Source organism: Macrobrachium nipponense, chromosome 3 (genome assembly GCF_015104395.2).
Source record: "Macrobrachium nipponense isolate FS-2020 chromosome 3, ASM1510439v2, whole genome shotgun sequence".
Classification (NCBI taxonomy): domain Eukaryota; kingdom Metazoa; phylum Arthropoda; class Malacostraca; order Decapoda; family Palaemonidae; genus Macrobrachium; species Macrobrachium nipponense.
The window spans coordinates 104,862,575-104,878,886 of record NC_087202.1 but is presented as its reverse complement, the minus strand read 5'-3'; the positions used below and the strand labels follow the sequence as shown (position 1 = coordinate 104,878,886).

The window sequence follows — 16,312 nt, the reverse complement described above, 5'->3', positions numbered from 1 at the left end:
ACATGGTGTGAAAGTGGGACTGTGACAAAAGTATGTCATCTCTGGCTGTTTAATAATTTTATGGAAGGATGGATGTAAGTAGCCAGAGAAAGGACAGTAAAAGTCAGAATTAAGTTATATGGTTAAGAAAATGGGTTGGTAATAGGTGTGGAATAGCTGATGCTTGCAGATTTTTTATAATGAAGAGACACTGCAAAGATGAATGACAACATTTGAAAGTGTTCTTTAGAGAAAGAAGTTGAAAGTGGATGTGATCAAGACTAAAGTTATGATGATAAACTTGAAGATTGAGCACTGAGTGTTAGAACAGAATGTGGGAGAATGGAAGCATGTCATTTGCATTGTTACTTTGGAGTAAATATAACAGAGGAGAGTTGAATGAGGTGAAACAACGAAGGTAGCAAGGTGGGAGCAAAATATTAAGAAATTAGGGGGTCTATGGATGACAAGGTTAAAATGTATAGAAGGACATTTGAGTCACTTCTCCTTTATGGAAGTGATGTTTGGCTGTTGACTGTGAATTAAAAAGTTTACTTTATTGTGATGAACTATTAGGGTTGCATGTTTGTCGAGATAATAACCTAAAGAATGAGAAATTGTCATGTAGAAATGATAGAACGACAATATAGGTGAGACAATGAATCCAAGTGTTTTTAGGTGATTTTGTCCTGTGGAAAGAGCAAATAATGATTGGATGGTGAACAGAGTGCATTAATGGGAATAATCCCTAAAACACGCTAACAGATGATGCTGAAGGAATACTGAAAAAGATGGACCTTCATTTCCCAGGGGCACACGAGTTTATCCTAGATACAGGTGAATGGCACAGTGTATATGATGTCTGAAGCAGCACTTTATTAACTTCAGATTTACTAAGGACAATAACAAAAGTGGTACTAGTGTAAACCGATCCTAAGAGAACTCAAAGAATAAAATGCAAGACTTTGTAATGATGCAAAACAGTTGGTGAATAAAATTCTGTTGTATTAACCCGCACCTTCACTTATTTAAAGGAGTTTAATGTTATCACTTGGATGTTTGCGTACGTCAGGTTGCTGGCTTTATTACTCTGCAGGATTAATCCTGATTTCTCTTAATTTCTTTTCTTCATATGAGGCGACAACGACAGAGTAACGTAACTTTGTCGTAGTGCAATTAATTTCTGATTGAATATCTAATTAATTTCTGGAAAAGTGAAAGATAAATCTATCTATTAATTAGAAACAACATATAGTGCAATCTTGAGCCCTAAAAAATTTGGTTACCGGTGCTATTGTAAATTGATTTCTCGCTGCACGTACGGTGACGTATTCATTTGAATTTCCCGCAGTCTCACTGATCATGCGCAAAGCCATTTAAGAAATTTCTTTAATAAGCTGTAGTTATTTCTATGTTAATTTTTGTTTTATTATTAGATGTATAAAAAAATAAATGTCATTAAAACTATTCTACTTATTATTTTCAGTATTGGATACGAATTTTCTCGAAGATGCATACCTTTCAGTATAAATCTCTTAAAATCTAATAACATATTTCAGAAATGTACATAAAATTACATTATGAAAATTTAAGTAAAAATAAACTAAATTTTGTAACTTTAATCTGGATTATGATTTTCAATGAAATTCCGATATAAAATAGATGCTCATTTGAAGGGAGGAGTCCGTGGGGCTACCAATGAAGACCCCGTCGAGCGCAGGGATTCCAGTCTTCAAGAGGGTTTGGTAGTGAGTGGGTCGAACTACCCTGGGATATTATATACTTTATATTTGTGTAAATAGCTCCTATTTTATAAAACAGGTAAGATAGTTTCTTGTTCGTTTTTGTGTAGTAGAGTATCAGGACATGTATTTTGATCGTTATATTTCAGATACACGCAGTTTTTCGCCGTTTTTAACGGGTAGGTGTGGCCTCGATAAGAGGTGTCTAGGTCGTCAGCCGGTTTTGCCAGAATGCCGGTGTTGGAGTAGAAGTCAAGTCGCCTCTCTTTTCAAAGTTGATATAACATGGCGAGCGTAGTTTCGGTGTTTCCAAGAGGCATACCGTTATTTTAACGCTTCGTGGTGATTTTGGTGGGCGTGGCGCCGTATTATAAGAAACCATGTGAGCACGTACTCTCCGGCCGCCATTGGTCGTCCGCTCCCGCCATTTCATGTAGCCGACCCATATTTGTTGCCCTTCCACTGCGCTAGAAAAGTCTGTTCGTGTAGAAAGCTGGATAGGTCTATTAAAGATCTGATTTCATTGCAGTTTTACCACTCGCAGGTACGTTTTATATGGCCGGTAAAGTTATTTTTGTTCTAATGTAAAAGCTGGGCAGCCCCAATCAACCGGAGGCAAGCAAGAAGCAGCAGCTCCCACCCAGTGAGTGATTGGCAGCGCTAGACTTTGCTTGGTGTCAAAGCGTCAAGGTAAATTCACTCGTTCTACCTTGCTTTTCGTGGGTTGGAGGATTTTTCCACCCCAGTGACATGACCTCTTCATTTGTGAGCGTAGGGGATAACTGCCCTGCCACAGGTTATACGGTCGAGCTTTTAATGGAGGCCTACGAAGAATGTGTTAGTAGTAAAACAAGGCTTACTTGATAAACATTACAGAATGATGTATGCTGGTGTTACTTTTTGTTTTAATTTTAGGGGTGCGTGTAGGAATGTTTTGAGCTAAGGTTCACAACTATGAAAATATCGGTAAGGCCAGTAGTTTCAGGCTTAATTCTGCTGATCGGCCAACTACGGTACGATAGAATTCGCCAAGAAAAATTTTAAGCTGATAGGCAAACCACTATGCGATAGGAATGAAGTCTGGTGGGAGAATTTTTAGCTTTGCTTTAATGAACGACCATTCTTCGGTCTAGGCTAATGTGCTGTTTTGAGTAGACGGTTTTACCCGGAGCCAGGGTAGCTACATAATGTAATTTTTGAGTTATTTTGAAAGGGTTTAAGACCCCAATGCTTAGGATCAACTGAACATTCGAGGTGTAGGCTGATACTAGGTATGGTAATTCTAGGCAATAACTCCGCACAGACTGCAAGGAACGGTCGTGAATAAGACTGCCACTAAAGATTTGTAGGTAAAATGTATTTTGCCATGTTGAGTACAGGCCCAGTGAGTAAATCAACTCCCCTATAAATAATGGTAGTCTTCAGCAACCCAACTACCAGGTAGATCTATATAACTATTCCTCGGCAAGCTAGACTATGGCAGTTGCCGTTTTTCTATGCATTTTACCTCCAGAACAATATTTCAAAGTAATATTTATAGGCCGACTACTTTACCTTTAGGCTAAAGTGTAATTTATTAAGTTTAGGAATTAAAGTACCATTTTGAGATAGATTTCAAGGTCCATTTTGAATGCTTGTTTATTATTAGCAGTGATTTCAGGGCTGTCGCCTGCATATGGGGCCAAAGTAGGCTATTTACTCATTTGAATTTTTTTGCTGCTGAAATTTTGAATGCTTAAAGGCTTGACTGGTTTGGTAGATTATAGTATAATGGTCTGTGGGAAATTAACAGGATGATCTCCGAATGGAATGTTAGTCCGTTGTCTGTTTAGTAGGGGGAAGGGTGGCTGAAAGCTCCTAACTAGGTCAGGACACTACGCCTTATGTGAGGTTAGGGCAGGACATGGTGCTCTTGGGAAGGTTAGGTTTTCATCTGCAGAACTTTTCTAGTCATTCAACACTCGCCCCTCATGGCTTGACGGCTTTACTGGTTGGGTAGATTCCGTATAAATTTTCTAGGCTTCAAGGCATTACGGATTTGGTATAATAAGTGCCCTAGGCTTAGGTTGGTAAGGATGTGATGTTTATAGCAGATGCACATGTAATAGATTGTAGGAGTGGTGAGTTATAACCATAAACTAATTTTGAGGGGGATAGGTGGGCAATGTGCAATTTTCCTTTGATGCATGGCCTAGTTATGAGATTTTACAGTTGTGTAAGGATGGCTATGCTCCTATAGCCCCACAAGCTAGCTTTAGATGAACATGTCAAAGTTGGTTATTAGACTTTCATATTACCTTTTTTGTTTGTAAAAAAGGAATCTTTGGTTCCTGTTCAATTGTGGTTGTAGAAAGAGATAGTTCCTGTTCAGTTCCTAGTGTCTTGCAGTTCTATGGCTTGGTAATCTGTGTTGCTCTCAATAACTGTAGTGTCTTGTGGTTTTGTGACTAGCACTTCTTATTGATGGTCTTGATGCTGTTCATTTTCCATACTAAAAGTGGTGTTCAGTAACTGGTAAACAGGTCAAAAACAGTCAAAAGACTTGGATGAGTAATTTTCATGTCCCATTTAAAAAATTTTCCATTGGAGTTTTTTTTAACATGCCTTATGTCTGTAGTGGTTGCATTGCCTAGGGTTTCATCCCAGCCAATGCAAAATTGTTGAATTTCCAACTTTATCTGTGGTGCTATATTTTGCAGTGTCCCAGGAACCCCACTCCCCATGTGAAAGTAAAAAAAAAAAAAATGACCTTACCATATGCAGTCACTCAACTTCTAATTGCATAATGAGAAAACTTTACTTGTACGACCTGATTCCTGCAGTCGCCGACTGGGACAAGTCATCACTTGAGGGTTGGGGTTGATCTAGGCCCTTTGGCCAAATCAGGGCATGTCACTGTTTGGTTAGGTAGGTAAGTCATAGGTCAGGAAGCAGGATGTGTGATGAAATTTTAAATATTGGATGACTCCCTTAAAATAAGTTATAAGAATGAAGATGACTAGGTATTTTTAGTAGGCTTTCATAATCTTTTGCTAGTAGATGTTTCATGGTTAGTGAAGTGTATATATCCCCAGGTGTTTTAGATAAAAAGAACAGTGCTAGTATTTAATAGTTATGATTTTGGCTTATGAATTTAAATTTTTAGTGATTACAATGCATTACTGTAATGTGGTAGTTCATAAGAGTACAAGACTTCAAGTGCAAATTCAAATGATTAGTGCAAATTCAATTGCTGTTTCAAAACACCTAATGTAATAGTATAGCTAACTGGATGTTCCATGGATCAGACGTTGATATGGAAGTGATGAATGTCTTGCAGTTACTAAATTTAAAGATAATGGAGGTGGTGGTTCAGCATGTGTAGCGTATGTGGATTTGCACATCAAAAGCATACTGATAGTTTAGTTCAATTGCTTCCTTCAGAATTTTTTTTTATTGGAACATGGGAAAGGAAGGTAGCTGTAATCAGATCGAATTGTTGCATGTTGTGGCACCTAGTGAGAACAGTTGCTCAGGCTTTGAATACTAAATATGCTGAGGTACTTAGTCAAACCTTGGGCTGAAGGTCCTGTTTAATGGATGTGATGTGCATCATACGGAAATAGCATATTTTAATTCTGCCTGTCTTATTTAGGCAATACCTCATAATGAATAATGACATTACCATCATTCTAGCCCACGTCCTATTTTACTCTAAATGGTTGTAGTAACAAATGAAAGCTTTGGTCATTCATTACATCCCTTGACCAACCTTGCATAGAGAATGTTCTAGATTAAATGCTTGCCTTCTCCAGTATTTTGGTAATTTCTTGAACACCATTTTCTGGTTATTGTAGCTTGTTCTCATTTAGAGGCTGAGCATGGTCAATTGCCTTTGGCTTAGTCACAATGCATGCTATGGAAGTATTTATCAAATTATACTATTGAGTTTTTATTTGTATAGTTGAAGCCTTTAGTTCAGCACTTGTCAGATCACTTCTGCTGGATCTCGATAAGGTATAGGTACCTTCCTAGTTGTTAATGCATTGAGTCTAAACAACACAGTTATTCATATTTTTAGTGTTGTTGGTACCATTTATGGTTTCAGTGCATATCTTACAAACACACCCAAAAAAAGAAATAACTTGGAAATAGGATATTGTTAGTGTTAATGTTCTGTTAAGAGCTCAAATTCTTAGGCAAATAAGCACTTCTGAAAATTGTGGGGTTTTGTGGGAGGGGGATAAAGCAACATTTTAATTAGCATACATGAGCATGTATAAGTTTTTGTACTGTAACCAAATGCACCAAACATTCTCTCTCTCTCTCTCTCTCTCTCTCTCTCTCTCTCTCTCTCTCTCTCTCTCTCTCTCTTGTCTCTCCTCTCTTCTCTTTTCTCCTCTCTCTTGTCTCCTTTCTCTCTCTTCTCTTCTCTTCTCTCTTGTCTCTCCTCTCTTCTCTTTTCTCCTCTCTCTTGTCTCTCCTTTCTCTCTCTTCTCTCTCCTCTCTCCTCTTTCTCTCTCCTCTTTCTCCCCATCTTTTTTTCTCTTCTTCTCTCCTCGTCTCTCTCTCTCTCTTTTCTATTCTCTCTCTCTCTTTTCTCTCTTCTCTCTCTCTCTTCTCTCCTCTCTTTTCTCTCTCTTCTCTCTCTCTCTTCTCTCCTCTCTTTTCTCTCTCTTCTCTCCTCTCTTTTCTCTCCTCTTCTCCTCCTCTTCCTCTCTTTCCTCTCTCCTCTCTCTTCCTTCCTTCTTCTCTATCTCTTTTTTCCTCCTCTCTCTCTCTTCCTCTCTCGCCTCCTCTCTCTTTCTCTTCTCTCTCTCATCTTCTTCTCTCTTCTCTCTCTCTCTCCTCTCTCTTCTCTCTCTCTCTCCCTCTCTCCTCCTCCTCTTTCTCGTTCTCTCTCTCTCTCTCCTCTCTCCTCTCTCTCTCTCTTCTCTCTCTCTCTCTCTCTCTCTCCTCTCTCTCTCTCTCTCTCTCCTTCTTTTCTTCTCTCTCTCCTCTTTCTCTCTCTTTCTCCTCTTCTCCTCCTCTCTCTCCTCTCTCCTCTCCTCCTTCCTCTTCTCCTCTCCTCTTCTCTTCTCTTCTCTCTCCTTTCTCCTTTCTTCTCTTCGTCTCTCTGCTTTTTCTCTCCTCTCTCTCTGTCTCTCTTCTCTCTCTTTCCTTTCTCTCTCTCTCTTCTCCTTCTTTCTCTCTCTCTCTTCTCCTTCTTTCTCCTCTCTCTCTCTCTCTCTCTCTCTCTCTCTCTCTCTTCTCTCTCTCTTTTCTCTCTCTCTCTCTCTCTCTCTCTCTTTCTCTTCTCTCTTTCTTCTCTCTCTCTCTCCTTTCTTTCTCTCTCTTTCTCTCCTTTCTCTCCTCTTTCCCTCTCTTCTCTTCTCTTCTTTGCTCTCCTCTCTCTTCTCCTGCTTTCTCTCTCTCTTCTCTCTCTCTCTCTCTCTCTCTCTCTCTCTCCTCTCTTCTCTCTTCCTCTCTCTCTGGGACCTGGGGCAACCCGAACGAACTGTAAGGTCTGTAAGATAAGTCTCTCTTTCTTTCTTAATTTCTTTTTTTTTTTTTATGTTATTATTGTGGGTTTAACCAGATCATTGTATGGGTATATTATTCACAAGACCGCTTGATGCCTTGATGGGAAGTTTTAGTGGAATGATTTGGAAAGGAACATTGATGAGCATGTGTGCCAAATGCACACCTTGGCAACATTGCAGCTGTTGCTTGGAAACTTGCCTGTGTTAGCCAATTAGGATTGTAATGTATGACTGAACAATTTTTTTTTTTTTTTTTTTTTTTTTTTTCATTTTATTGCTCTTTTCATTGGTTCTTTAGGCAGTATAGATGACCATTTGGTTAGGTTCTGGCCCCATGAGTATTATGATAATGGCTCTAGGCGAGTTGTGCTGTGTAAGAATATATACTCTTGTATGAAGAGGAATGTAGTTGTGGTCTATAACTGAGGTGGCTAAAGAATGTATAGTACCAGCAATATGCAAAAAAAATGCAGGTATATTGAGCAGAAATTTGTTGCAGTAACTAGTAGTATATCTTAAAAATATATTAGTTTAGAAGAGAGAAAAAAGTGCCCCCCCACCCACCCCCCCTCCCCTCCCATTGCCCCTCTTTGATGCACCTAAAATTTATCAATTTTTATCTACCTACTATCTTGCGTTTCTTGGTTTGCTTGCTTCCTTCCTTCCAGCTGACTGTCTTAGCACTGAATGGCTGGAGTGCCCCTATTGGCTATATAGCCTGATGCAACACTTCCAGCATACTGACACTTTTTTATGATTGTGAACAACTAGAATGCTGTGCTCATGTTTTGATGCGTTTTTAAAAATATTAGCGATAACCCACGGACTAGCAGTGTGGCAGTACCCTCTAATATTATACTAGTTTCCTAAGTTGAGGCACAGAACACTTAGTGATGTGTGACCTGTTGAATGTGAAGGTATGTCATTCATTAGGGCAAAGAAAGTAATATCTAAATGGATACCATGGGATTTGAGAACTAACTGACCAGAGCTAAATGATGTTAATTGTCCAGTTACCAATGTGGGAGAAGTATCTCTCTCTCTCTCTCTCTCTCTCTCTCTCTCTCTCTCTCTCTCTCTCTCTCTCTCTCTGACTAGTTTGTCAGTGGACGAGTCGGTTACACGCTCGACTACCGATCTCAGGGTCCGGGTTAGATTCTCCTCTCTGCCAAAGTGAATTCAGAAGTGTTCATTTCTGGTAATAGAATTTTATTTCTCGATGTGATTCCTATCCCACAATAAGCTGTAGGTCCCGTTGCTAAGTAACCAATTGGTTCCTAGCCACGTAAATTATCTCTCTCTCTCTCTCTCTTTCTCTCTGCCCCATGTAGATGTCCTATTTCGTCAAATGTGAACTTGAAGACACTTTCAATGTTCCGAAGAAGCAGACGTGGAAATTTGACAAATACTGCTAAGTATTATAAGGAATTTAGCAGAATAACAGATCAAGTTGAGAGTTTAAAGGAATTTCTGCATTAGTATTTTAAGTCTGATGTCAGTGTTGGCAGCCAAATTTTCCGCTTTATATAACTGCAGCCATGACTGATGTTATCACAGGGAAACTCTCGTATAGGGTAGGGATGCCAAGCAAAGGCTGTCGTCTTATTATCAAGGACAAAAGTTTTTTTTTTTTCTGGAATAAAGTGGCATTGTGCATAATTGGGATCATTTTTTAATGGTGGAAAATTTACAATTTGAATGTATTTGGCAGTTAGGTTAACTGACTAGAATTGAGAAACCAGTTATAGCGGGGTTGGATGTACTGTTGCTGAATGAAAAATATCGGCACACTCAGTAATGTTTGATATTAAAGGTTTGGTTAAGTACTTGAAGTGTATTATTGCTGAAATTTCTTTATAGCTTCCTGTCTGTGGACATCATAGATTCATTGCTTAGAGCAACAATCTAATTTTTGCGCACTGATGTGTACTACTGGTATTTATTCTCTTGATTTTAGGAAGATTTCTTTAGTACATTACTTGGCAGCCTCTATTTTAAGACTTATTACTACTGCGATTTGTAATTCAAGTGAAGGTACATAAGCAAGATAGTGTATTTTGAAATAAGGTTCGTGTGAGAGTGAGTGAGAGAGAGAGATGCCTGCTTCATGTATGTTGGTATTTAATTTAGGTCCATAGAACTATATGAGATATATTTGCTTTGTGGTTGATCAGTTTACCATCTCTGCACTAGGTAGTCAGTTCTGTCAATGTTTTCATAATTACAGATTGGTTTAGTTACAACCTGAATTTCATTAAAGCAATGAGTATGGTTTAGTTACAACCTGACTGCTTGGTTTAGTTACAACCTGACTAAAGAAAGCAATGAGTATGAAAATTATAGAAAAAAAATTCTTTTCTTATACAGAATGGCAGACAAGGAGGAACAAGTACAGCGGGCAAAACTCGCAGAACAAGCCGAAAGGTATGATGATATGGCTGCAGCCATGAAACAGGTTACAGAAACTGGTAAGTAATCTGATTAAAATTTAGTCATGTTATAAATGCTTAAATGTTTTTTGCAAAAATATTTGCCAACATATTCCCCCTAATGCATAAGTAGCATAAATTTGTCAGTTCCCTATAGTTGTTAGCAATTTTGTCAAGGTACCTGAAATTTTTGTGATCTTGCTGAAAATCGGTGCTTCATTGGTCAGTGGTGACTTGTCATCTTCAATATGACCATGGAGAAGAATTTTATTGTTGCTGTCAAAGAAGTTGATAATTAATTCCTTTCAGTAAGGTTATTCCCAAAGGTGGTTATTGTTCATTGAAGAAAATTTTAGTGGATTGGGAGGTCTAGTATATAGCAAAACCAAGCAATTGTTTTGCATAGGGCAGGAGTCCGGAACATAAATATTTGATGCATTAAAAAAGAAGGGGTAGGGTGCAATTACTTTGGATGTAAATAATCTTTCAAATTCCAGGGGTCGAATTATCAAACGAAGAACGAAACCTTCTGTCAGTTGCCTACAAAAATGTTGTAGGTGCCCGAAGAAGTTCGTGGCGAGTCATATCATCAATAGAACAGAAAACAGAAGGGTCAGAGAGGAAGCAACAAATGGCAAAAGAATACAGAGAAAAGGTACTGTATCAGTATGACATAGTTCTAAGCTTTTAACTGAATATTCGTGTCTTAGCAATTTTAAATATTTCATCCCTCCAAAACTTAATTCTCTCTCTCTCTTTCTCTCTCATTCCAGGTCGAAACAGAGTTAAGAGAAATTTGCCAGGATGTTTTGGTGAGTACACGTGTATTTTTAAATGTCAAGTGCAAAAGTAGTTACGTTTGGATGCTTGGGTTAAGTGCCATTATATTTTTTGTGTGGGGTCTGTGGCCTGAGAAGCTGATCAAAGTGCTCTGTTTATTTAGATCCTATTACAGGGAATCCCCATGATCAAATTGTGTAATTGCTGCTTTATTATTATGCAAGTTTTAGCACATCTGTGGTCGCGAATGTAATGGAAGTAGTTAAAAATTAGCAAAATAGTGAGATTTAGAGGTTTTGTCACGTTAGACTGTTTTCATGTGGCTTACAGCTGTAGCTAAATATTGATGCCTTAAATCAATTCCATAACTGGGCTTACCAGTCTCTCTCTCTCTCTCTCTCTCTCTCTCTCTCTCTCTCTCTCTCTCCTCTCTCTCCTCTCTCTCTTCTCTCTCGTCTCTCTCTACTGGCTCTCTCTCGTATCTCCTATCTCTCCTCTTCTCTCTCTTCTTCTCTTCTCTTCCTCGTCTCTTCTCTCCCTCTCTCTCTCTCTCTCTCTCTCTCTCTCTCTCTCTCTCTCTCTCTCTCTCTCTCTCTCTCTCTCTCTCTCTCATAATTTTTCACAAAAGCAGCAATAAGTTGAACTTAAGGGTGTAATCTTTAAATGTGCTGAAGGTTAAATTTGAGTGAACTACAAGGTTGAAGAAACTTGTTTGTTAGGACTAGATATTCATTTTTTTAGGATGTAGCATACGTACTTGGAAGGCAAACAGTAGTTTTGAAGTTATTTTCCCCCTTATTGAGTAATAACCTGCACCCCAAGGTGGGTTATTGCTGTCAGTGCACTCAGTGCACATCACAGGGTGCACTGTAGGAATTACTAATGTTTTTGGCAGAAGAGTGTCTTCATCCCCAGCTGCAACCCCTTTTATACCTTTTACTGTACCTCCATATCTTTTCCATCTTGCTATCCACCTTCTCGTGACGATTATTTGAAAGTGCAACAGCGAGGTTTTCCTCCTGGTACACTTTTCATACCTACTCAAAATTTCCATTTCGGCGCTGAATGACCTTATAGGTCCTAGTGCTTGGCCTTTGCCCTAAACACCCTACAGTACATTCCAATAATAACCTGCAGCACAGTTGTATTATTCATTTCAGGGTCTACTTGACAAGTTCCTCATCCCCAAGGCCTCTAACCCTGAATCTAAGGTATTTTACTTGAAGATGAAGGGTGATTATTATAGGTACCTGGCTGAAGTAGCTACAGGAGATGCACGAGCGGGTGAGTTCATTCACTCTGTGTGTTCAAGCACTTTTTTTGTGTAAAATTAATCTCTTGACATAGTTGGGGAATATCTGAATATGCCTTTGAACTACTCTTGAGTTGGAGAAAGTTAAATGATTTTGGTTGACCATCAAGGAATGAGTGATGTAGTTTTAGTGATATATAAGTGTGCAGATCTAGACAAGATTGAGAAGAAATCATGAATTATACCCTTGAGAAGAAATCATGAAATATAAAGGGTATATCTTGTAGATGGCTCGACTTACTACCACAAACATTAATTGGACTTGGGTGGGATCACTAAGGTGATTTGAAGACTTAGATGGACAGGTTTAATAGTTGAACTTAGAGGAAAATGATAGTGAAAGGAACTTTTTTATATATGTATATCAAGTAGTGTTAGGCATTGAGGCACATCAGTAGATTTATTATGGAAAGAAGTAAAAGGTTAGGTAATATTAAACAGTGAAAGTAAGGTGAAACAGTGAATGATGGTGTGTTCCTGCAGCTGTTGTATCTGTTAGGTGGACTGCACAGTACTTTAATTGCCATTATTTTCCCCTCTCAACTTGTACATGCAGGTGTTGTTGATGACTCCCAGAAGTCATATCAAGAAGCATTCGATATTGCCAAGGCTGAAATGCAGCCTACTCATCCAATTCGATTGGGTCTGGCGCTAAACTTCTCCGTATTCTTCTATGAGATCCTCAATTCACCTGACAAGGCCTGCCAATTAGCTAAACAGGTATCATATCATTTGCGTTCTTATTTTCAGGGTGATGACGGCAGGAGAGCAATCTTTTTACAGTATATTTAAATTCTATTAGATTTTCTGTATATTAACGTATCACTCATTTAAGTCGTGGTGGACGACTCTCAGAAGTCGTACCAAGAAGCCTTCGACATCGCTAAGTCCAAGATGCAGCCAACACACCCCATAAGGTTGGGTTTGGCTTTGAACTTCTCAGTGTTCTACTACGAGATTCTCAACTCCCCAGACAGAGCGTGTCACTTAGCCAAGCAGGTAACTGGCGGCTAACGGTTGAAATGAAGCTTGACGAGTTTGACCATACAGTGGCAATCCCTCATCTATTAACCACACCCGTTCCATTTCCATATACTACTTAATCCTGGCAACTACCGCGGTGTTGATTGCGTGTTTTGAAACCTTGTAACATTTTGATGGACTAGTGAAGTTCGTGGTTGGTTTTATTGTAAACTAACTTAGTATTAGCCATTGCCAGTGTTTTAGATCATATTTACGTGAATTTGTAACATAGCTAATCCCTTTAAGGTTGCAAAACCTATTCCATATTGCGTAATCATTTAAACCTTATTAGCATCTGGAGTTAAAGACTGCCAAATTTTTCAAGTTGCAAGTTCGTGCTTGTGCAGTGTGTTTACTATTTGGTTTCTGCTGGCTTAGATGACAATCTGTAAATGGGAGCAGGCCAGGACAATTGCTCTCCTTGTTCTTACCTGAATGAAAGTTTTAAGCATGTTGAAGTTTAATGTAGTTGAATAACATTGTTATATATTGTATAATGTACATGAGTAGGAAAATTGTTTTCATTAAAAGAAAACTAATGTCTTTTCAGGCGTTTGATGACGCAATAGCGGAACTAGATACGTTGAATGAAGACTCCTACAAGGACTCTACGCTCATAATGCAGCTATTGCGAGACAACCTAACGCTGTGGACGAGTGATACACAGGGCGAAGGGGACGAGGCTAATGATGGCGGCGATCAAAACTGATGAACGCAACCCCTAATAGCAGGCTCTACTCGACCCTCTTCACTCGTACCTACAAGTGCTGATGCTGCCGCCTAAGGGTCGATCATTCCTCACAGCTCCTCCCTCTAGACACCACCTATGTCGCTGAACATTGTAGTCGGAGTACTGCCCTACGGCGGTTGGGCGGCACGCTCCTCTGACACTACGCTCACCAGCTCTCGATACTCACCCATAGAAGGGCCTCGTCGATCAACCATCACCATCCCTTTCGACGGCCACAGCCTTCTTTTCCTCTCGGCCTTTGCTGGCTGTACTAACAGACCCCCCTTAATTGAAAATGCCTGAGGGGTCTTATTTTGTCTTCATAGTTTGATTAAAAAAAGAAAAATTCTCCCAGTGCGTTTGTGACTCACCGTGGAGGAGCACGTTCCCCCAGCTGTTGTAATAACAATCGTGTGCAGAGACTACAGTTTAAAGCGTGATGTGCGTGTCACAGCTCTTCACTTTTTGCCATCCTAGATAGAGAAAGAAAGCAATTGCGAGAGAGAGACTGTGAAGTGATTGAAAGACAGTGGGACCTATTTTCTTGTTTAGAGCTCTCTGGGCCAACGTGGAGAGACAATTAAATCATTTTTGATAGTGTGAAAACAACGCTTGGGTCGGCTGGCCGCTGCTCTTCCCGGGGCCGGTCAGCCAGACTGCATTACTTACATTGCTAAATATGAACCACTTAGCATTTTGTACTTCCCAATGGGGTCGGGCTCCCTCGGTCCCGCCTCTTTGTATGTAACATTGCGTAACGACAGTCAGAGGACAAACCAACAAGTATGAGACTGTTCTGTATTCATTCGTCAGTGCATTCATGTGGTTGTAGCAAAAGGTAAATTGTAATAAGTGTAATTGTTATAGAATACCTGGCTTCTTGAGGGTCTAAATTACGTTCACTAAAGTCATTATTGAGCTTTAAAGATGGCCAGGGAGAAATTCACTCGAATGTTACAGCCCATGAGCACTGTACATTTAAGATTAATACTGTATTATTGGTTTCTTAGATGTGACCCCCTTCGAAATTGAGCTGATTTCTGTTTTGTCGTGGCCAGTTGGTGTCTACAAGATCAATAAATAAACTTAAATGCGGTAGAAGCAGTAATTGACTTTGTTGGATGTAATAAGCATGGAGTATGTGAATGGAAGTTGATTATAATTTTATTTTATTAATTTTTTATGTACTGAAAATTATTTGCGTCGCTCTTGAGGATGTTCGGCGTCAAGGGGAGCTTATAAGTTAATAGGCTCGGGAAGCAATTTCATGTCACCATCAGAAGGGCAGAATTTCATTGGTTGATTACCATCCTAAAGTTTTGATCAGGATAGTTGTGATGCCACTTTAGCACGGGAGCAAAATGTACATGTCACTCATCATATCCAATCAGATTCATTTTGATCATTTCGCTTAACTGTATAATCATCAGTGTAAATATTCCCTTTCAAGCTCTCCTGACGCCGGGAGTTCTCAATGTGCTTTTTTTTTGGTTTTTGTTTAATGAAGAACATGTGAACTGAGGAGCTTTGTTTTTCTCTGGGTTTGTACTTATTCACGATGATTGTAATAGGCCAAGCACACTCGGGGGCATTCCAAGAGGAACGGGGGGCAAGCAAGTCAATCTGCCCATCAGTTCCTCCATTATTCATTGGGCTCGTGAAAAATCTGCCCACCCCCAGGTTATACTATTTAACATGAACGTCAAGGAAATTTTATTAGAACATTTTATTTTTAATCTGCATTGTCAAGATCCTCCCCGTAATTACGTATTGGTAATAATTAAAAGATATATAAATATATATTATATTAGCAAGTGGCCGGCGCATCAGATCGACTGCCAAATGAGATGTTTAAGAAAGCATTAAAATGTTTTGGTGGTAGTTTAGGTCTTTCCAAATTTAACTTTGAAAAATTCTTGCCCCGTTGTCAAAATTGCTTTCCTAAATCAACGTAATAAACGTTTCATATATATATTGTGTTTTACTTCTTTCCTTGGATTGGGTGCGACTCATCTGCACGTGGGTTGAGTCATGTATTCAGTGATGTATAATATCCAAATCATGTACCTCGGATATGTATAATGTCCAAATCCTATACCTCTAATATTATATTCAGTTTTTAAAAATCAGTACACCATATTGCCAAATTACAAGGTGTGGGATAGAGATGTGCAATTACCTACAATTTTGGTAGGTTAGTAACTTGTGGTTGGGAGGTGTTATATTTCCAATGAAATTCAGAGAATGTCAAACCCTATTACATTACTAATTACACCTCAATGTGAAAGGAAATGCCCAGTACTAGTAAAGGAGTTGATCAGAAAAAAGTGTAATTTGTAGTGTCAGATGCCTGTATACCTACCTACCTGCCTTAGGATGAATTTATAGTATCACTAATCGAAAGTGATAAGTTATGCATTAGAGTATTAGGAAAATCTCGAGTCTATGAAGTTCCAATTCTTCCCAATGGAAAGGGACCTCGTGAATACCATCGGCTCTAAATCAATACCATACTCTTATTCTAATAACCAGAGAACCGAAGTTCGTAGTTACAAGTAATGGTAAATCATGGACGGTGTTGACTGCCGGTATTGGACTGCTAACATCCAAGACTTCCCCATCTTGGCACACCCCAGTAAACAAGTAGGCCAGACAATGACGTCATACGGGCTCCTCGTAGGCAGGACCCATGTCTACCGACTCTAATGCATTTAGTAGATTTGTTTTAAACGAGTCTCCCAGTAATGTTATCAGTCACTTTTGTTAAAAGAAAAAAATAATTTATCCACCAGAAAACGTATGAGCTTTAAGTATAA

General features: G+C 39.1%; 1 protein-coding gene across 3 annotated transcripts; it reads left to right on the top strand.

Moving 5' to 3' along the window:
* Nucleotides 1–1,654: 1,654 nt before the first annotated feature.
* Nucleotides 1,655–15,468, top strand: LOC135221931 (14-3-3 protein zeta). 3 transcript variants are annotated; one of them, XM_064259955.1, is made up of 7 exons: nt 1,655–1,800; nt 9,590–9,690; nt 10,149–10,306; nt 10,425–10,463; nt 11,592–11,715; nt 12,579–12,742; nt 13,317–15,468. In XM_064259955.1, exons 2-7 carry the CDS (start codon nt 9,591–9,593, stop codon nt 13,473–13,475), a joined length of 744 nt encoding a protein of 247 aa, XP_064116025.1. In that variant the 5' UTR covers nt 1,655–1,800; nt 9,590; the 3' UTR covers nt 13,476–15,468. The 3 variants fall into 3 exon arrangements, with proteins under 3 accessions (XP_064116025.1, XP_064116024.1, XP_064116027.1); XM_064259954.1 differs by lacking the exon at nt 12,579–12,742 and adding an exon at nt 12,300–12,463; XM_064259957.1 differs by lacking the exons at nt 1,655–1,800; nt 12,579–12,742 and adding exons at nt 2,245–2,265; nt 12,300–12,463.
* Nucleotides 15,469–16,312: the final 844 nt, after the last annotated feature.

Bases quoted from the DNA above. Each gene is read 5' to 3' on its own strand.
- LOC135221931 (XM_064259955.1), top strand. From the start codon at position 9,591: ATGGCAGACAAGGAGGAACAAGTACAGCGGGCAAAACTCGCAGAACAA. The intron at 9,691-10,148 runs GTAAGTAATCTG...TTCAAATTCCAG, and splicing joins GAAACAGGTTACAGAAACTG to GGGTCGAATTATCAAACGAA. The intron at 10,464-11,591 runs GTGAGTACACGT...TATTCATTTCAG, and splicing joins AAATTTGCCAGGATGTTTTG to GGTCTACTTGACAAGTTCCT.